Source organism: Canis lupus, chromosome 3 (genome assembly GCF_048164855.1).
Source record: "Canis lupus baileyi chromosome 3, mCanLup2.hap1, whole genome shotgun sequence".
NCBI classification, from domain to species: Eukaryota; Metazoa; Chordata; class Mammalia; order Carnivora; family Canidae; genus Canis; species Canis lupus.
In genome coordinates, this window is record NC_132840.1 from 23,763,020 (window position 1) to 23,785,108 (window position 22,089).

General features: G+C 51.3%; 1 protein-coding gene across 10 annotated transcripts in view; it reads left to right on the forward strand.

The window, feature by feature from the left end:
- BANP (BTG3 associated nuclear protein) overlaps window positions 1-22,089 on the forward strand; it is a 104,946-nt gene that overhangs the window by 54,013 nt on the left and 28,844 nt on the right. For all 10 annotated transcript variants that reach the window (XM_072819540.1, XM_072819543.1, XM_072819544.1 and 7 more), the window contains 2 exons: window positions 9,199-9,438; window positions 17,754-17,921. In XM_072819540.1, coding sequence (XP_072675641.1) covers window positions 9,199-9,438; window positions 17,754-17,921 — 408 coding nt within the window. The remainder of the gene's footprint in view (window positions 1-9,198; window positions 9,439-17,753; window positions 17,922-22,089) is intronic.

The window sequence follows — 22,089 nt, forward strand, 5'->3', positions numbered from 1 at the left end:
ATAAATTATGTCATGTGTTCTTTTTTTGTTTTTTATATATATTTTATTTATTAGAGCGTGAGAGGGAACAGGAGCAGGGAGAGGGGGTGAGACAGAGGGAGAAGCAGACTTCCCACGGAGCAGGGAGCCCGATGTGGGGCTCAATCCCAGGACCCCAGGATCATGACCTAGCTGAAGACAGATGCTTAACTGACTGAGCCCCCCAGGTGCCCCTGACATAAATTCTTTATGTTGTCATGACATTAAAAAACATTTTATTGGTGAACATAAATGGGGTCCTGAGAAGAGGGGGATCACAGACAGGTTAGTGACCAGTTAATACCAAGTTAGTGAAGATGACTGGAAGAAGAATGCCAGTGGGTCTTTGAGTGTGACTGGTCAGCAGGGCTCTGCTGTTTGGCCCATCTCACGGAGTTCCAGAATGGGTGGCATGTGATACTGATTTGTGATACCCTGTCTGTGCCCCATGGTTCCCACTCATTCATGCCCAGGAGGATGTGCTCTAGTCCCGATTGAGATCATGATGACTTGTGCTCAGTAGGTGACCAGGCCCTGGTCTGTGGCCTTGTCCCTCACTCAGTGTGTGCTCATGTGGTTTCTGTGGAATGTGCTTAGAGTTGTGGGGGAAAGTGTTGGCTTCAGTACCAAAGACCGTTTGTTTTTTTCCCTTTTCCTTATTATCTTATATGTAACTCGACCCCCTTGAGTAGCCCATTTAAAAACCCCAAATTATCAATCTGTTTATAGCTTACAGATGTCACATCACTCCCAGATGAGCATGGTTGTTTGGGCTACAGGTACAGAGTTGATTGTGCCTAGTTCCAGAAAGGCAGGCCGTCTGGTTGTTTAGGTTGATCTAAGGGTGGAGTGTTCTTGGTGCTCATTTCAGGTGACACACGTGAATAATGGGCACGTTCAGAACATGCCCAGTTGTGTCACGTGTGATCCAGTGTTGGGAGGGCATGTTTTGGAAAGCCTTGGTCAGCTCGTTCCTAGGGCTGTTCTCCATGAGCATAGCTGAGCCTCTGGTTCCCCTCCCCAGCCTGTGGGCCTCCTTGTCCCCACTGTCCCCCCTCCACAGGGCATGGAGAACGCCATACTGCATCAGTCCCTACTCCAGAAGCTGATGATGTTTGCTCCTGGAACTCTCTGGTTCAGGGAGACGTGGTGAGTTGGATGCAGCGGGGAGTGAGGGCCAGGGGAGAGGTGAGAGTGGAGCCTCTGGAGGAGTGGTTGGCACCCTCTAGGTGAGGGTAGAGCGGGCAGGGCAGTGCAGTGATGGGCCTGGGCATGGAGTTGTACCAGCTTGGAAGAAACTCTTAAGTACCTTATGGTCCATGTATTACTGCTGATCCCACACATTTCCTAAAGTAGCTTCTGTGACTCTGACCAGGCCTCGCAGCCTCTGAAAGCAGGAGTGGACGGTGGAGCGGGGTTCTGTGGCCTCATAGCTCAGAGGGCATTAGGGGAAATGAGCAGAGGCTCCCAGGTAGCTTTTTCTGTTTGGTCCTTTTTAAATATACAGAAGCGGTTGGACTTCAGCTTGGGTGTGTGACAGGGTGTGCGTTTGCCGCACTGCAGGACAAGGTTGCCACCCTCTTGGTAGCGGGAAGGCCCCCTCTGTTCCCTCAGCCCCGAGGGCACAGGTCCCGCCCAGCACCTCATAAGGCCTTCGTCGGGGTGTTGCCTGTGCCAGGCTTCCTTCTCTCTGGAGGCTCTCGGCCTGTTCCCAAGCTGTGATGGCAGAGAAATGGGCACATTAGTTAAACTGCGGCCCCTTCCCTCCTCAGACATGTAGAAGGATGGGGGGTTGTGCAGGGCAGGATGGGATGGTGGGCTTGAGGCACAGGGAGGTTGTGGTGTAGATCTTCCCATGGGAAGCTCAGCATGTGGCCGGCTGGGTGCAGACTGCTTCAGGCATGGTTGAGTAGAATCATATTTTCACCTTAAGAAAGTTTTGAGTGTCCTTGGTAAAAAATTTTGTAATGATAAAATTGATTTAAAACTTTCTACTCGGGACACCTGGGTGGCTCGGTGGTTGAGCATCTGCCTTTGGCTCAGGTCGTGATCCCTGGGTCCTGGGATCAGGTCCCACATCGGGCTCCCTGAAGGGAGCCTGCTTCTCCCCCTACCTATGTCTCTGCCTTTCTCTGTGTGTTTCTCATGAATACATAAATAAAATCTTTATAAGTAAGTAAGTAAGTAAGTAAGTAAATAAATAAATAAATAAATAAATAAATAAAACTTTCCACTCAACAACAACAAAACAGAAATAATCCATTCCGAAAAAGCACTTTGAAAGAAAGTGGTAGGATGTACCAGTTCTGAATCAGAATCTGTGTCATTTGTTGTAGTTTGTTGAATGTCAATTTTATGGATTTGGAAATTCTCCAATTCTGTTTCATGTGATTGTAAAAGCCCTGGTTTTGAAGGAAGGACAACCCGTTGGGGGCCACCTGGCCCCCGCTGCTGTCCTCTGGGCCTGCGGCCATTCATGCCATTTAAGACCTTTCTCTTTAGATCTTCCCGACCCTCTTCTCATGCCAAGTGTTCATTAAATATCCACTGATACATGAGGATGCTTTTGAAACATCTGCATGTGGTCTTCATAGAAGTTTAGCTAGCAGATGGCCACAACTGACAAGTTGTGACAAGTGTGCTTTATTTTTGCATAAAAATAGGTTCCAGGATCCTGGAATATCCTGGCACATGATTTTTTATGGAACAGATAATTGTAGGTAGCACAATGATCAACTGTTGCATGTATTACATGCAGAATTCTTTTTTTTTTTTTTTTTTTAAGATTTTATTCTTTTGAGAGAGAGAGAGAGAGGATGCATGCATACACACGATGGGGGGAAAGTAGAGGGAGAGAGAATCCCAAGCAGAATCTGTGTTGACCCTGAGGTCATGACCTGAGCTGAAACCAAGAGCCGGGTGCTTCATTGACCGAGCTGCCCAAGCACCTCCACCCCCCCATTTGGTATTTTCTGCCTCAGGTGGAAGAAATTCATGATTTCAGGTGCAGTCAGTCCTTGTTCGGTCCCCGGAAACACGGAGCCATGATACTCGTGTGAAGCAGAGCAGCCTGAAGGCTGCTGGCACTGGCCTGCCATCACCTGCCCTGTGAACTCTGTGGGTTTACCCTGTGGTGGCATTCCTGCCCGGGACCATCTCTTCCATTTGCTGTGGCATGCTGCTTTTGAAATTCATGAACAGTTTGGGCAGTCCTGTACAAAAGCCAGATGAAAGTGAATTTTTGATATAGATGGAGGATACAGCCTGACACCAGTCCTGACCACGAATCTGTTCTTTGAAGACTTGCCCGGACATGGGAGGGAACTGACCTTGAATGAGGTTGACAGGAAGTTTGCTGTGTTGGGGAGCTGGCACCATGTTCTCTGTCTTTGAACAATCTTGGGGCCCTGGGTGAATCACAAAGTGTTGCCTTCTTTTGGTTTGGTCTCTGTCCTGTGGGTAGTGTCCCCTCTCACGACTCTGGAGAACTGAGTATGTGGAGTCTCAGTAATAGCCAGCAGACACCACTGTGACAGGCGGCTGTCAGTGAGCATGTGGGGCCTCCGGGGGTAGAGCTGAGACCCCTGGCCTTCCCTCTTTGGGAGCTGCGGACATGTGGGATGCTGTGCTGGCAGGTGGATCACCATGGGCAAAGCCTCACGGCATTCGGAGTGGCCGCTCACCTGCTGGATTGTCCCCTGCCATGCCGCTCCGAGGTGACACACAGGTACGTGCAGCAGTGCCGTGAGTCATGGCGCCTCTGGATCAAGGCAGCTCAGCAGGGAGCCAGCCCTGTGCTGGCACGGGGTAGGTCACGTTGATGCTGTTTGGGAAGAGAGGTTCATGCAGAGAAGTTGGCCATTCTCTCTTTAGCCTGGCCGATGGTGGCCGCACAGCCGCCCTTGCATCTTGGGGCTCTTTTTCTGCTCATTTCATCTTCCTGGTGCTGAAGTAGAACCTCAGAACAGATATTTGAACTGAAGTGTGTGTTTAGTGGGAAGAACATTCAAGTTACTGCTGAAGGTTTTTTTTTTTTACTATTATATTAGGTTTTTCAGAAGTGCTAGTTAATTTCATTGAAGGTTTAAATAATTAGAATAGAAGGTAAGTTTATTTTTCTTATAATTTGGTAGTTTTTAAATAAGGCCAGTGGAGTATTTCTGTTATTTCAGATGCCCAAACTGACCAGGCTATTTTAGTAAAATAAACATATCCTTTTTTGAATTGTCAAGAGGTGAATTTCTTAAATATTTATGTGGGAAGGTGTTTTCATTATCTTTCCCATTTAAAAGACGTGATTCATTGTCACTGGTGAGAAGCTAGAGTCTAGCCTGGCTTCTTGCTCCCAAGTTGGAAGTGAGTTAGAAACAACTGAGTATTTCCAAGGGGAGCAGAGCTGAGCCAGGGGTCAGCCAATATGACCTGTGAGGGACCTGCACCTGAGGCCTGTCCTCTTGCCACAGGGTCATGGAGGTGCTGCCCATCTCCTGGAGGATAGTGGTGATGGTGGTGGTGGAGCCCCAGTCCCCATTCCCACAGGGATGCTTCCATGGTGGGGATATTTCATTGTGTGGTTGGTCAGTGTTACTCAGGGTGTAGTTCTTGTCTGCCTAGTTTGACTACTCGCTTTAGAGATGAGTATGCACCTGTCATTCACAGGGCATCTAGTGAAGTTAGGGACGAATAAGTTATAAACAGGTCATAAAATGCCTTGTAAAAGTTTGAGATGTTCGATTGGAATAAAGTTTCTGGATCATATTCTGTGTTGTCAGAGAAATTTAAACTATTATTTTCAGGAGTGATAAGGGAGCAGGGGATAAGGAAAGTTAAGTTTTAGCCTCATTTACTTTTTTTAAAAATTTTTTAATTTATTTATTTATGATAGTCACACAGAGAGAGAGAGAGAGGCAGAGACATAGGCAGAGGGAAAAGCAGGCTCCATACACCGGGAGCCCGACGTGGGATTTGATCCTGGGTCTCCAGGATCGTGCCCTGGGCCAAAGGCCAAAGGCAGGCGCCCAACCGCTGCACCACCCAGGGATCCCAGCCTCATTTACTTTTGGGAGAGGGAAAAGCATCTCCTGAAATAATACTTACTATAGGGGTCTAGACTGACCTCTTTCATCCTCCAGAATATTCTTTGTGCTTGGCATGGAGGACAGGCTCCTTTGTCCATGGGCAGGTGTCAGCATGGAGCAGGGCCCTAGCTGGACATTGAAGCCAGTGTCCTTTGTTGACTTGGTGAGGGATCTCCCGCATTCTCCTGCTTCTGTTGGAGCACCTTCAGCTGCAGCAGAGGTGCTGGGTTCATGTAGTGCCTTCCATGTCCTGTTCTGCGGCACCACTTAGCAGAGACCAATTGGCGAATACAGACCTACCCATGGCGAATACAGACCTACCCATTGCTGATCACTCTTACTGATGATTATTTTTGACATGAGAAAAAATGAGGTTTAACTGTCATTTGTAAATTTTCTCACTCATTTAACATCGTATTTTGCTTTCACATAGATGAAATCACTTTTTCATTCCTTCCTATGGAATCACTTTGAAAATACTCGCATTTACACTTTTGGAATGCAGGCGCAGTGTTGCCCTGGGACCCCTGTGGCTCAGGATGCCACCACCCCTCCCTGCAGGCTCACATGGATCCTCCTGTTCAAATACTTAGGTCCAGAGATGCTGCTTGGTGTCACTAGCCACCAGACCTCTGGTTCGACCGTAGTTACAGTTAAATCAGCAGTGAGTGTTGGAATGTGGGAAGGTTTCAACACCACAGGTCCTGAACTGAGCCCTGGTGCTTCATGGACTGATGAGTAGCCCCATCAGCAGTCATGTGTGTCCTCTGTCACTGCCCTCCCCCCGAACATCCCCTACCCTTCAGTCCTCAGCATACACCAGGTCACTCCCCTGTCCTTCCTATTTCCCCTACTTGCTTTGTGGCTTGATTGCTGCAGGTGGAGGGAAATCTTTCCACTCTGTGTGGTGTAGTGAAGACTGGGTTTACTGAGGGTTTACATCCTGAGCATTAGACCCGGTGCCAGGCATAGATAGAATTGGCCAGTAAGTATTTATAGGTGAATCAATAAATGCCTGAGAAGTTGCAGCTTTTTTGATATTCCAGATATGACTTCGAGACAGCCCCCTTCAAGTCCCATCCCATCTGTACTTAGGTTACTTGTCCGTTTTGTTTTTCTGTGGGTAGACTAGACTAACCGTGTGATAGTAGCTGATTGATGTTCAGAAACACATATCTACTGAGCACGTGCTCATACACTGATGTTTCTCAGAAATGATACTGCTTCCTTGTGGCCTATTCTGAATTGCAGAAGTCAGATTTGTGTTTTGTTTTCCATCCTTAGGAAAAGTCAGGAGCCTAGTGTCAACCCCAGCTAAGCAGTACTTCCAGCTGCAGGTCCGCCCCGATGGCGACGTGGTCCTCTGGACAGAGTTGCTGAGGCTCGCCTGATGTTCATGCAAATCTCGTGATGCAGGAGCTCAGCTGGGAGGGGCTCCCCGTGAGGGGCTGGGTGTGTGAGTCACCGCTGGGCTGGCCACTTGCTCTGCTCCAGGCCTTCGGCAAAGCAGGGCGGGGTAGGCTGCCCTTTGTGGGGACTTCTTCCTGTGTGTGGAGGTTGGAATGTAAACATCAGGACATTCGAAACAAAGCTCATGAGAAATCCTGAAGTGGTGATGACCTGGCTGTGGCGTGATCTAACAGCCACTTGACAGAAAGCTGGTGTCCCTCTTGCATCCCAGCTGCCCAGGGGAGGTTTTGTCCCTCCCTATGAGCGTCCCTTCTCTCCCCTGGTGGCCTGTTTATGCAGGGGCATGCTCACACCCTAACTGGCTTCAGTGTTGGGGTCAGAAGAGGTTGGGAAGCTGCGAGGTTTCCTGGCAGAATCGATGATTCTCTTGGTTTGTTTCCTTCTGCCAAAGGTTGAGGCTCCTTTAAGTTAGTGTGTATTTGAAGCCCTTTCACATATAGACTGGGTCACTACCATGGCTGGAAAGCTGTTCCAGGGAGATGGAATCCATGGTCTAGCAAAGCCAACCCCTTTGCTCTAAGGGTCTAGCTCGGAACCAGGGACTGGCTGCCAGCCTGGTCTCTGCCTCATGGTGTCCTCACTTCCTCCGGAGAGCTGGATAGGTGCCAGTGGATGTGTGGCCGGCATGGCCCTGGTAGAGAGGTTTTCCCCACTGCCTGCCCCCATCTCTCCCTACATCAGCCTTGTGCCTGTCTCATGATCATTGCTGTGGCTTTGCTAAAAGTTGAGAAGATGAGGATCCCCCTCCCCCCTACCGTGAACGCTGAGCTCTGGGTGTTTGCATCTCACACCGTCCTTGAGAAAGCCAGAGTTTGGGGTGTGCAGTGATTTTCAGTTTGCACAGGAGAGGCTGGAATCGATTGCTGGCGGGGCGGGGGGTGGCTCTGCCATCTGCTGATTCTGGAGCCCTCCTCCCAAAGTGCTCTCCTGTGGGCAATGGCCAGAGATCAGACTAGGCGGCTAGATGGGGTAGCTAGTCTGGGTGTGAGGGGACCTGGAAGAATAAATGATGCTAGAAGTAGCTGGAGCACATGGCACCCTGTGGAGCATCACCTGCTTCCAGACACATTTAAGGATGTCAGGTCTGCTGAGTCAGAGGTCAGGTCCCAGCAGAGCATGCAGCACCCTGGGTACCCAGGTCCTGGAGACCTGCAACTCACCAGGCACCAGATCCTGGTCCTTCTGGGGCCCTGCTCCTCCAGGGCACCCCGCTCCTCCTGGGGACCCCGCTCCTCCTGGCCCCCCTCCTCTCCAGGGGACCCTGCTCCTCCCTGGGAACCCTGCTCTTCCTGGAGATCCCACTCCTCCAGGAGACCCCGCTCCTCCTGGGGACCCTGCTCCTCCAGGGGACCCCGCTCCTCCTGGGGACCCTGCCTTTCCTGGGAACCCCACCTCTCCTGGGGACCCTGCTCTTCCTGGGACCCCTGCTCCTCCTAGGGACTCTGCTTCTGTGATCAAGCAAGGCTCGGGGGGTTTCATTCTGCAGGTAGTACCTTTGAGATTTTAAAAGCACAGATGGTGCACTCCTTCGTGTTCAGGAAAGCATGTGTGGCAGGGAATGAAGTTTCCACAAGACAGGGAGGGAGATCACAGTGCTCTGAGGAGGAGGTTAGAGGTGCTTTAAATTGATAGACTTCTCGGTTCACTCTGAGAGGCCAGAGAGGGGAAGGGAGTGGGGGGCAGGGGGCATCCACAAAGCTGGGCAAGGGAGCGCCCCATCCTCATGGAAGGACTCCACAGCAAGGAGGAGAGCATGGGCTGGTCAGCCCACACCTGGAGCCCTCTGTCCCGCTGAGTTGCCAGCTGCCTCCTCCACAGTGTGGGGCAGTGCCAGTAACATCCTTCGTCTCAGCTAGGATGTGCCTGGCCTTCCTGAGGCTTCTTCTCAGAGCATTGCTGAGGAGAGGCCTGAGGGACAGGGTTGCGAGTAGGTTTGAGAGGCGGTCCTGCCTCTCAGGGCCTCCAGAATGGCCATCGGAACCATCCCCTGCCCCGGGCGCCAGAGGGCTCAGCCTGCTGTTGTTCACCACCCTGCCAGATGCCAGCAAACCTAAAACAAATACAGTTATCTTAGGTTATTTGTGGTGCTTTCCCTGCCAAGATGTGAGGAGAATCTGTTGTTCGAGGCGAGTGCATGCCTGGTGTCACCTCTTCCAGACTTGCGGGCCAGCATGTGGGTCTGGGTGGCACGCGCGGCTGGTGCTGTGGGGCCTCCTGTTAGACTGGCAAGAGTGGGGGGCAGGCCTGGCTCCCCGGCACAGCCTGGCCCCAGGGCAGGCGCTCTGCCTTGTGTTTGCTCTGAACTGAGCTGGGGCGGGGGTGGGGGGGCGGCGTGCGAGCCAGCCTGGGAGGCGAGAGGACGTTTCCACGTGGCAGCAAGTCTGCTGTCCGTCTCTGAAGGGTGGGCGGTGGGAACCAAGGTGACTCTCGTTGGAACGGTGTGCCAGTTTCTGTTCATCACATGCCCTTTGTGACCCTGGGGGCCGCCTCCTGTGCTCCCAGCCACGCTTTGGAAATTGGGGGAGCTGTTCACCAGCAACCACCATGCAGGATCTGTGTTGAACGTATTTGAGCTGAGCTCAGGGCGCTTGGGCTTGTGAACTTACATGAGACTGCGCCTCCTCTCTTTCAGAGGACTACCCCAATGGCACGTGGCTGGGCGACGAGAACAACCCCGAGATGCGGGTGCGCTGTGCCATCATCCCCTCCGACATGCTCCACATCAGCACCAACTGCCGCACAGCTGAGAAGATGGCACTGACGCTGCTCGACTACCTGTTCCACCGGGAGGTGCAGGCTGTGTCCAACCTCTCTGGCCAGGGCAAGCACGGCAAGAAGCAGCTCGACCCCCTCACCATCTATGGGATCCGCTGTAAGTGTGGCCTTCCTGGGTGTCTGGTCACAGGCCACGGCTGGCTGAGCCTACGCTCTGGGGTTGGAGGGCCTGCTGGCCTTGGTGCTAGCCACAGAGGCTCCGGGTGGAGCATCCCCTTCAGTAAATAGCGCTGGTGCCTGCCGTGGGAAACATGGGGACGTGGGCCTTTCAGACCCTGGCTCCACCTGTCCTTGGGCCTCTCTGGAGGTCGGGGAGGAGCAGAGCCAGAGTATTCCCTGCCCTCCACTGAACATGGCCTTTCCTGGGCTTCCCGGTGGCACAAGCAGGGTGCCATCTGCTTCCTCCTTCGAGAGAGGGCTGTGTAGTTAGGGGCTGACCTCCCCGACTAGCTAGCATATAGTACTGGTCCTGATGTCCTCACAGCCTCCGTGGTGTTCCTCCTCTCTGAACAGTGCCCCACCTCAAATCAGTAATCCCTATATTCCTGTTGGTGACATTTAAGGGGGGGCAGGTGACCCATGTCTTTCTCGGCAGCACCCACATGCCTCTCTGCCCTGGGCTTGTCCACTCCACGAGCCTGCCTGACTCTGGGAGACATTGCTGTGGCTTATGATCCAACGTGAAACGAAGCAGTGGACTTAGGAGACCCGAGATTTCTAATGGAAGGGCTGGGTAGCCGGGTGTGAGACACGGATTCTGGAGAGCCACTGTGCTTGAATGTCGAGTTTAAGTCTGAGCTGGCACAGGGGGAACGAGTTCACCCAAGTTCACCATCTCAGAGCAGAGAGGGTGCTGTCCCATTGGGAAAGAGCTGTGTTTGTCACCGGAAACTCTAGTGTGATCCCCGAGTCTCCTGTTAGGAACACAGAGAAACAGGCTGGCTTTTCCACAGTTATTGTAAGACTAGCGGGAGTATTTTTCTCTATGGCCACTTATACAGACTTTTGATTAAAACTGAGGGTTTCCTGCTGACTGCTGAATCATCTGGTTATGTCTGAGACATGGAATCTAGCTCCCTGCTCACGCTAAAATGGCTCATTATCCTGGTTTCCCTGTCTCTTGGCCCTGGGCTTTCTCCCACTCCTGTCTGAACCACTGGGGGGTGGGGAGGTCTGTCACAGACCCTCAGGGCCCCCTCGTCTGTTTTTCTGGGAGACTGTTCGTGTGGCCAGGTGATGGCAGCTCCTCAGATGGGGCCAGAGTGGTTCAGGGATGAGCAGAGAATTGCAGGAGGGCCACAGCAGTGGATGTGTTAGGCTCCATGGGCCTTGGGGTCTCTTGTGACTGCTTAGCTCTGGAAGCAGCCACAGGCCAAACACAAACAGACCTGCTTGTATTTGAACAAAACGTTATCTTAAATGCAGGTAGTGGGCTGCTACCAACTGGCAGCCCCTGCTCTGGAGCAGGATGCTGACCAGAACCCTCCAGTGCACTCGCTCACATCTCTCCGTTCTGTGACGAGGCACGTGGTGTGTGTGCAGCCCGAGAACACATGGTTGTGTGTTGACAGGGTGCTGTGCGGTGGTGTGTGATTTCATGATCCATAGTGCCTCATGCAGGAGGTTTGTGAAGATGAGTGAGATTGGTCCACGATTCCCAGTAGACTCCACGTGTGGTCGGTGTTTGTCAATGGCCAAAGCCCTGGCTGGCAGTGTGCTTGGGAGGTTAGAAGAGGCAGCCCTAATGGGGAGGCTCTGTGAGCGGCTTGGACCAGGCCCAGGCCCAGGCTGTGTAGGCATGATGGCCTCTGGGGGGTGGACTGCTCTTCCCATGGGGAGTTGACAGCTCCCAGAACCTGAAGCTGGAGCATGGTTGCCTCTCATTTGGAGATGTTCCTCAGAGCATCTGTCAAGGAGTATGGGCTCCCTGCGTACAGGCTGTGACTTGTGGGTTGTTAGAAGCTTGGAAGAGGTTCTGGAGAGGGGTGGAGAAGCCAGGTGGTGTGGGACAATGAGCAGAAGCACATGGTGATGGGATCGACATGCTCATGCCCAGAGAGACTGTGTGGTGTGGGGGAATGTGCTGAACTGACCAAAAGGGCCAGCCCTGTTTCCTGTGTGTAGAGAGGTTGGCCTGCCTGTGAGCTTATCATGACCATCTGGGAAGCACTGCCGCCTTCCCAGGGTATCAGGAAGCATGAGGTAAGCATCTTGCCTGGTAGCTGCCACATAGCAGCAGCTTAGCAAGGGAGCATCTGTTTTCTCCTAGCTCTGCAGACTTCAGGGCGTGTCCCCCTGGGGGGACAGTGCTCAGCAACAGGGGGTTGCTGGCTGTGCTCACCAATCATGGCACCACATGCACCCATGCCAACTGGGCTGAACCCTCCACCCCAGAAGGTAATGCCCTGCAGGTATGAGTCCCCCTAGAAGGCCTCTGGTCATGACCTCCTGTGGGATGGGAGTGCTCCTGAGTCCATGTCCATGTGACCAGTACCACCGTGCTGTGTGGGTAGTGTAGCTTTGGTAAACGAGCTCTGGGGAGGGAGGGTCTTGGGCTGGCTGGCTTTTGGGGAGACAGAAGAAGGATGGCGGCATCTTAGGCCATGTTGGGAGACTGATGAGGGTGTCCAGCTGAGGTCTGCAGCAGTGGAAGCAGAGGGGTGCTGATGGATTCCAGGGATTCTGGAAACATGAGCAAGGCTTGGCTAAACAGAAACTCAGAAGGTCGGCTTTATCACTGCATGCTGAGGAAGATGGCCCACTTTCTATATAGCAGATGACTAATTTACTCTCATAAACCTCTGACTTACCAGCAGAATGGTTGCATTTGCATTGAAGCCAGGTGGCAGGACCCTGTGAGCACAATGGCAGGAGAATGGGCCACCTGTGTCCTCTTGTGGGAGAACAGGGGGGACAGAAGGGTTCTGGGGATCAGGCTGTCCGGGGCTGGTGGAGGGCTGCTGTGGATAGCTGCTTTCCGTAAGCAGGCAAACTTGGCCATGTGTCTTTCATGCAGGGGAAACCTGTGGGTCCTTCCTGACCCAGACTATGTACATTTGTTCTTTTTCATGTGTAATGTGTAAAGAATGAAGTATCTTTTAAAAAGAAAATCACTGGAATTGAGATGGACCATCTACAGGGAGTGTCCCCTAAGAGGCAGGGCCTGCCCTCACTGAGCTTCCATTCCTCCAAGGCCACTGCTGAGGGAGTGGGCGAGGAGTCCTGTTGGTAGGTAGCAGCTGTGTCCTGGAACTAGCCATCTAACCGTGGCTCTGGGTCTGCAGCATGCACGCCCGTTCACCATGTGTGCCCCATGTCCACCGCTTCCCAGCAGAAGAGCAGAGGGTTGGGGCCTGTAGCACTGCACATCTGGTGAGGGCTGCGCCTGTGGGTGACGCTCAGCAGCTTATCATGTGCAGGTTGCTGCACCCTCAACAACAGAGGCCATCAGGCAGGACGCGAATTCCTGAGCATCCAGCTCTGTCATGTTCAGAGTAGGTGCTGGTTTGGCGTCTTCGTTTGGAAGCAGGGAGCGGCTGTTGGCCTGGGTGAAGCTCCGGGACGAGATGGGCAGGAGAGCAGAGCACCCGGTCTGGTTGCACAGGCGCTTGCCTGTGGGTTCTCCGAAGCCTGGGCTCCCCCAAGCCCTCAGCAGCAGGGGGCGGGTGCACCAAGGCATCATCCTGGGGTAGAGCAGTGCAGTCAGGCCGGGTTTCAGTCAGGACTTTGGAGAATTAATCATGTGACTTCGTGCCAGTTCCCCCTTGCCCCTCACTCGTACAGAGAGAGCAGACTTGGGGCCAACAGCCTCCCCCCCTGCATACAGTAGGCCCTGGCCGTGTCCCACTCCCCTTGACTCCTATCCCAGTCTTACTGGGGAAAAAAATTACCATTTTAAAATATACAATAGGCTGTGTTTCTAAGAACTGCCTTTCTAATGAGGGAACAAGGAGGTTTTTTTGAAAGCGAGAAATAGTGCATAAAATATTCCATGAAAAGCATGTTTGCTTTTCAGGGTGTCAGCTTGTTTAGGGCTCTCCAGGACTGTTGGGCTTTCCCCAGATTTGGATAACTTGACCCTACCGTTTGTGTGCTCAATGCCTAAGTAGCATATTATTGTAACTTTAAAAATTGGGAACACTTTCCTGAGGGATGTCACCTAAGAATGCAAGCAGTTGCTTTTCTCCCCTCGAATTGAGAGTATAGTATGGCTTTTGTTCCTGGGTTCATCCTAGCAAATCACGTGAGCCTCTGCTTAGACTGGGTGCTAGAGCAAGTTGTGCGAGTTGCTAGGAAGGAAATGAAATCGCATGTCAGATAGACCACTCTGGGTCTCTGAAGGCATCTGGAAGCCTGCAGACGTGGAGGAGAGATACTCACGAGGCTTCTGCATACAGAGGACTGCAGTCAGCCCATTCAGTCTCGTCAGCCACGCTGGCAGAAGGCCGTGCTTCAGGACTGCTCTTGCTTGTATGAGTTTGGGTGTGCTGACTGTGCTGCCCTGGGCTGTGGGGTGCAGGAGCGCCCTGGGGCAGCTGTAGTGGAGCCCTTCACCCCGAGGGGACTCACGCAGCAGGAATTTGCTGGCTCAGCCCACGCGCCGGCAGGGCCACGCGCTGAGCTCTGCCCCTTCCAGGAGCTTCTGGTGGTGGCTGGCAGTTTGTGACAACACAGCTCCCATCACTGCCTGTGCTGACACTTGCGTCTCCTCCCTGTGGATATGTTTCTCTTCTCTCCTTATAAGGACACCAGTCGTGTTGGATCTAGAGCCCACTAGACTCCTCATATGACCTCATCTTAATTAATCACATCTGCAAAGACCCTGTTTCCAAGGGAGGTCACATTCTGAGGTCCTGGGAAGGACATGCATTATGGGGGACACTCGACAGTGCACAGATAGGGCCTGGGTTGCTGGAAACTTGGTGATCAGATGTAGTAGTGTCTGATACAGCTTATTTGGGGTGGAGGTACCCAACACATGTGTTTAGGGACACTGAGATGGCCAGTGGGAGTGCAGAGCTGGGAGGCCGGGTTGGTGAGCATAGGTGAGAGACCATCGGAGCCCTTGCTCATAGGTTGCCCAGCCACAGGGAGGTCCTCAGGCTCTACTCCCATCATGCTTCTCAGTTGTTGAGGCCTCCGCTGCTTGGAGAATGGAGGCTTACCTGGCTCTGACACTAGGACACAGACAAACGGTGCATGGAGAGACATATCGGCTAGTCCCCCTCACTCGGGGGCTGAAGAGTTCTGTTGTTTTTCTGCATTAGTCACTATCAAGTCAGGACTAATTTTAAGAAATAAATTTCTCACACTCAGTTTTCTGCTTTTCTTTCTGCTTGAACTTGAGATTACATTAACAGTGATGGTGTTTTCATTCCTCTGTGTATGATAAGCCATTTGCCACCCACCAAGGACATGAGATTACCAGTTTTGTTCCTTTTTCCCACAGTGAGTCTCAGCCCCTCTGTGGGGCTTGTGGGTGCAGGAGTGGGAATCTGGTTTTATGGGTTGAACCACCAGTGTCAGGATAGGCATTCCAGGAAGTTGGAAGGCAGTTAACGGTGCAGCAGATGGAGCTGCAGCTCTTTGGTGGGGGGTGGGAGGGTGGCCAGACAGCTTGCCAGGGGACCTGGGGAAGAGGCTCCAGGGGCAGTCTTTGGGGGTGGTGGTGAGGTGCTTGCCTCCTGAGCACTCTCCTTCAAGATGGTGAGGGGACAAGTGGCTTGCCTTGCAGAGGACACAAGCCCTACAGGTGTCTGGGGACCCTGTATGCTGGGGCAGGGCCCTGGAAGCTGCGTTCAGGTTGTGTAGTCTTGCATGGGGCAGCCAGGGTGGCAGCCTAGTGCAGGGAGGTCAGGAGAGGAGGCGCTGGTCTCCTGTGCGTGCATGGGGTGGGGGGCTTGGATGCAGGGCAGAGGGAGGCACCATTGCTGTTTTATCTGGGTGGGTGCCAGGAGGCCTGGATTTTATGATCATTTCTCACTCCTAACTAATAATTGGACAGAAACTGAAGCTAGGGTATTGGCATTCTTATTTCGTGAGGTTTTCTTGTAAGCATCAGATAACATGAGAGAAGATGCTTCAACAAGTGTGAAAAAAGTTAAAATCAAAATAAGTTTCTCATTAAGATTTTTCCTCCTCTGTTCATTAAGCTGAGGTTGCTTGGGTGCTGTTAGAGAAAGCAGCAGTGTCAGGTTCCCAGGCCAAGGCAGAGCTGAAGCCAGAATGGCATGCACCTAGGGGTGCACTCCCCACCTTAGTTCAGTGCCTTCTGCGAGGGGAGGGGGCTGTGCTGTGGACTCCATATGGTTTCCTGGCAGCGGGCAGGGTGGCTTTTGCTGTCCAGGTAGAGTCCAGGCTTGCTTTTGGAAGGAATACGTGATGGGAGGTCTTGGGAGAATGTGTAACTGTGTGAATGTATGTTTTTTCTTCAAAGGATGGAAGCCAGGTTTTGAACTGGTTGAACTGGCAAATTGGTTTTTACAAAGTTAAATTTAAATATCAGCATTTTCGCTTATTACATTTATATTCCTTGTAGGTGTTGTAGATATTCATTTCTGTTATTAACAAGTTTTTAAAGTTCCACACAATGTCATTTATCCCAATTTCACTGATATCATTAATCCCTGGAGGCATCTGAAAGGTTTCTCCCTGAGTTGAAGGTGGGAGAATAGGAGGACGGTGTAAAACGTTTCATTGAAGCGCGTCCCTGGAGGGCCTTCTGGGATGCGTGACTGCTGTTTCTCCCTTGGGGACCACTGCTGCCCTTGGCTCCTGAATGACCGCAGCCCGTAGTTGGGCTCCTGTCCCCAGAATTGGTAACTAGCCCAGAACATTCTGAGTTAGCCCCTGTACTCAAAGCCGCACGTGGCATGTGGCAAGTGCGCAGCAAATACTGATTAATAATCTGTGGTTATTTTAGAGATGACCTGAAAATTAGCAAAGAATTGCCACTTCATGTGTGTATTTCCTTTTGTGTACGAGGATTATGAAGGGCTGCTAAAATACTTTGGATTGTTTTTCTTTCTGATCCTGTAAATCCTCCTCCTCCTCAACCTAATTCCTTTTCTCTAAGTTATAGAAATTTTGGTCGTCATGTTTAGAGTCAGATTGGTCTTAAGCATGTGCTCATAAAATCAAGAAGTGTCTTTCCAAGAGGAAAGAAACTCAACACTTATATAGAATTTGGAAAACAGGTGCTCACTCTGGTGATGATCTCTGTGTAGTGGTCTTGGTGGGAGGTTTTAGGGATCATGTGTCTGTTAAACTCCGTGGATGGTGGAAACTCAGCCCTCCTAGCATTCAGAACAGGATGTTGTTCAGCTCCTTTTTTTTTTTTTTTTAATTGAAGATTTGAATTCCATTCATTTATTTTCCCGTTTATCAGTGAAGTTTCACGAGCCAGCTCCAAAAGAGGTCACCCCCTTGAAGAGTGTTTCTTGTGGTTCCCAGGCTCGTGACTGTTACTTTCTGTTGACTTGACACCAGGAAGAGGTGAAGTGTCTAGTGAGGGTCTCCATCTGCCACCATCCCTTGGTGGCCTCCCTGATGCCGGGTTTCCTTGTTGGTGAGGAGGTCGCTGGGGACCAAAGGCATGTCCCGAGAGGCCTGTGTTGCGGAAGTGGTTAACCAATGTGGGTGCCAATAAGTTGCTCCCCTGGGTGGCTGGAGAACCACGGCAAGGCTGCATGTACCCATGGCTGGTGGCAGAGTGGAGGAGATGCCCTTCCACGGGGTGTGCAGGGTTCTTGAGAATGAAGACTGATGTGCCCTAAGGTGGTTTTCTTCCTGATGGACAAGCAGAGGGAGGGCACACTGAGTCACATAAGCCACCCTCTGACTTGGGCTGGAAGAATGTCTTCAGCTGAATTGTCACCACCCTTTAGTGCACTGGTTGGTGCTGGAGCATCTGCCATGTGCCTGGGTCATCTGGGCTCTGTGGCGTACCAAACACAGTAAATATATCAGTTTTCTGAGGTGCTAGAGAGGTGCCTGGGGTGCAGGGGGGCCTGGGGTCCGATGGGCTGGTTAAGGGCGGCCCTTAGGCTGAGGTTGTGTCTGAGCAAAGACTCGGGAAAGGGGGGACAGCTGCAGCTGCAGACACAGAGGCACAGGAGGAGGTGAGTTGGTGATTGGAAACAGGGCTCCAGTAGAGTCATGGGCCCTGGTTCTATTCTCAGGGTTCAGGATAGCTACAGTGCCCTGTGTGAGGTACGGAGTGGTCAGAGTTGAGTGTGGGCGTCCTGGGGGCCTGTGAAAGTTCATTAGACAAGGACTTTTTAACATTCCAGGTGCACCTGTAGGGGAGACTCTCAACCCCAATCACATTTTGTGTTCCAGTTGCTCCCACATGACCAGGATGCAAGGAGAGGCCTTTATCTCATATCCTTCCACATGGGTGTGTGCTTTCAGGTCACCTTTTCTATAAATTTGGAATCACGGAGTCTGACTGGTACCGAATCAAACAGAGCATCGACTCCAAGTGTCGGACGGCCTGGCGGCGAAAACAGCGAGGCCAGAGCCTGGCCGTCAAGAGCTTCTCAAGGAGAACGCCGTCGTCGTCCTCGTACAGCACTTCAGGTATGCTTCGTTCAGCCGCGCAGAGCATTCCCCCTGTGGGACTCGAGGGCGGTGGTCCAGAGTGAGCCCGCGGGCCTGCCACCATCCACGGCCACGTACCGGGCCACCCACCGGGTCAGAGCGCAGTGACTGGAGCCCCGTTCTGTGCCCCCTGCAGGGTGGGTTACCTCCAGGCCCTCCTAGAAGATTTCCAGATGGAGGGCTTCGAGAGCCAGACCTCTGAGGAGGCCTGATGCTGGGAGGAGGAGCAAGGTTGGGACTGCTTGGTCTCTGTGAGCCTCTGTGCTGTGTGTCCCTCCACCCAGTCCCTGAGCACAGTGCTGGTGTGGGGACTGCAGAGGGAGGGAGCAGCAGTGCCAGGTTGTAGTGCTCATCACTACTGCTCTGAGAGCAGGGCCTTAGTGAGACTTCCCCAGCACAGGTGGGGGACATTCTAGACTTTCCTCGCCGACATGGCTGACGACTATTTTTTTCCTGAGGAAAATGTTCACTAGGAACAGCAGTGTGATTTTAGTATTGCCTTTCACCCCACACATCTCAAAATATTTTAACAAAAACATTAAAAAAAAAAAAATCTCCACAGTGGCTCCCTCGGCGATGGCTCTTCGAACCTGAGCTAGGGTCAGGATCTCAGGGCAGCCCCAGCAGGGTCGGCCAGAACTCTTATTCCGGAGCCCTGTGGTGACCGGGTCACCTGGAGTCCTCACAGGGTTTTGTCTTTCTGAGGCAGACCTCAGGATGCCGTTTTCCTCCCGTCATCTTGGCAGTAACTTGCCAGCAATTCCTGAAGATGGGAGGTGGCCACACAAGTTGTGCCCCAAAGCCCTGCTTTTGTGAGCTGCTGTATGGAAGAATCTTCTGAGGAATGTAGGCCTTTCTGTTACAGTTAGCAGTTCTGGCTCGGGAGCGTCAGGAGGTAGCGGTTGTGGGACGTGCTGACACAGTGACTCCTCGAGGAACTAGACCGTCTCTGTGGGTCCTGGGAGGGCAGGCGAGGGCAGCGTGGGTTCAGGGAGGTGGGCTTTAGGCAGAACGGGGTTTTGTCGTCCTCGCCCTGGGAATCCGTGTGGCCTGGCCAGAGCTGGACCCACGATCAGCACCGTGTGTGTCCTGAATACATGGGGAGGAATGGCAAGATGGAGCCCATCTCTGGAGGTTCTGGCGAGACAGTGTGGCTGTTGGGGATCGTGTTCAGATTCGGACTCAGGATGTCCAGGCAGTGGCTGAGGCGGTGTTTCTGACAAGGGGCAGGTGATGCCCTTGAGCTGCTGCGGATCACCCTGGAGTGTGGAAGCTGTCCGTCCGAGCAGGGCTTGGGCCGCTCTGCTGCTCGCCTCAATGAGACTTGAGCGGTCTTTACCTCCTACTCAGGTGTGGGTCGTGTTATGTGGTTGGAGATTATAGGACTTAGTTTCATGCTTGTTTGTTTGGAACTGTTCATCGCTCTTCCAGTCGTTAGCGTTTCTTTAAACTGAGTGACAATAATTCAGTTTAACCAGAGATGAGTTTCTTGTTTTTCCTTTGTTTACAAATGTGTCCATATTTCTTCAGAGATGCTTTGGATTTGAGTAAGTCTCAGGTGCTGTTGGCGTCTTGTGGGCGGTGAGTAGCCACCACGTGAGCGTGTGTCCCATGCCCAAGTCCTGGGGGACGTGTGCCCAGTGTCTCAGGATGTGTTGTTTGGAATGGATGGTTTCAAACACCGGCCCGGTGGCTTTGGAACAAGCACAGAACACAGCAGCACTTTTCGTGGCCTGCGTCACGGCCCTTTCCTCAGGAGCTTACCACACTTGTGCCCGTGGGGCAGGGACACAAGGACTTCGGAGTGGGTGTCATTGCACAAGAGAACTTTGCTGCCTCTGCCATGGTCTCTGCACCCAGCTGTGAGCAGGGAGGAGGGTGAGGAGCATAATTACATTCCTATGGCCCCAGGTGTCTGTTGAGGGAGGACTGGGACTGCCCTTCTGAGCTGCGACACCCAGCCTCACATTCTAGCTCTTTAGTCACAAGGGCTGCTTCCTGTGCGGTCCACCAGCAGCCACAGGTTTCCCAGGGAGCACTGGAATTGAATTTCTGAGAGAAACACAAAATATATTTTTATTTTATCAAACTTTTTAAAAAAGTACATGGCTTTATTATATATATATATATTTTTTTAAAGATTTTAGTTATTTGAGAGAGAGAACGGGGAGGAGCAGAGAGAGAGGGAGAAGCAGGCTCCCCGCTGAACAGGGAGGCCGATGCGGGACTGGATCCTAGGACCCTGAGATCATGATCTGAAGGCAGACACTTAACCCACTGAGCCACCCAGGCGCCCCTGGTTTTATGTTTTTTAAATATTTGTTTATTTGAGAGAGAGAGCAAGGGAGAGCTGGGGGTGGGAGAGAGGGAAATGGAGAGAGAAACTTAAGTGGAGTCCTCACAGAGTGCATAGCCTGTTGCAGGGCTTGATCACTTGACCCTGAGATCACCACCTGAGCTGGAACCAAGAGTGGGACACTTCGTGGACTGCCCCATCCAGGCGCCCCTGAAAAGCACATGGCTTTGTAAATTTCCTTTGCTGTCCTTGTTTCTGTGTTTATTGTGCCACATTCTTCATTAAAATCAGATAGAGCAAAGTAGGTGGTTAGTTCAAGGGCCTCTGGTGGTTCACTGCTCCGTTGGCATCTTCCCAGCCTCCCAAGGCAAATCGGAGATGGTGACAGAAATAACCCAGTAAAATTCCTGGATTCCTGGCTGGCTTAATTTGGAATTGGTAGTGATTCCAGCTGTGTGCCTTGTTTACTTTTGAATTATCCGCAGACAAAAAAAGGAACTTCTAAATACGTGCTATAAAGAGATCCTGAGCCCAGGTTCCTCTAAGTCTGAATTAGTGCTATCCCTGTGAGCACAGACTGTGAAATTACTAGTGCCAATGGATGTTTACAAAATCAGTTCATTAAGACATCTGTGTTGCGCTTTCCTGTCTGGTAGTATCGTGTGAACTTGTGTACTGCTTAAGTGAAAAAGACGGCTGCATCTCCCTGTGAAGGCTGCCTCTGCGCGCCCTGCAGCCCTCATCAGTGAGTTGAAAGCCTCGAGGGAGTGTCTGTGCAGTGCCTGTAGTTTAGGCTTGCGGAGGACCAGCTTGTAACAGTCTGCTGCCTGCCCGTCTGTGTGTGCAGCTGCCTTTCTTCTGGATGCAGAGAAGAGCCAGGTCAGCAGAGGGGGGGCCCTTGGAGTGGCCTGCCTTCCTGACGTGCACTCTGACAGTGGGGCGCTGTGGTCTGGAACCTTCACCAGCGTCAGCACTGTCGGCTCTGAAGGATTCTTGATCACAAAAAAGTCACCAACATGTTTTTTTGCACTGGGCTTTGATATCAGTACAAGTTATGAGACATGAATTTAAACTGGTCTACATACATTGTGTGATTTTTAGGGAGTTGTTGATTAATTGGTAGATGCAAACGTTTGATTCTTAGGTTTGGAAACCATTGACTTCATACCTACATATCCTGTGTTCTGTAGTTTCTTTAGAACCTTGGGGACCATCATTCTTCCTGTATTTTTGAACCATTTGAGAACTGGCAAGATCACTTGATTTCTTTTTTTATTAACACTAGAGCAGAAATTATTTGGGAATTTATTAAGTTATGTAATTCTTATTTACTAGCAGAGTAGACTTTATTTTTTTATTTTTATTTGTTTATTTTTTTAAGTTGATATTTTAAAACATTGACACCTAAAATTGTTCACTGAAATCATTAAAAAGGATGTAATTTCTGACATAATACAAGTGTTAACGTTTTCACATCACCACATTATTTTTTCACACGTAGTCAATGGAGTCAATATCCCATGTCAGTTTAATTACCACCATTGAGCTGTTAAAAAACACATGAAAATCTTTTGCTGGGCAATCAGACATTTTACGTCCTTGTTTTTTTTCTCCTTCCATTCGTGTTAGGCGTCTGCTTCTTACCAAGTTTCATCCTGCTGAGATATGTGTTTTTCTTACCATCAGTCCACCGTAGTTCAGATTTTATGCTGAAAACTGTGCACAAAATCAATGTTTTTCTGAGGCCTTAATATTCTAAGTGTCTAAGAAAATTCTATTAAGATATCATTATAACTAAAATTAATATATAGCACGTCAGCACAAATGTCTTATTTTGGATTAAATGAAGGA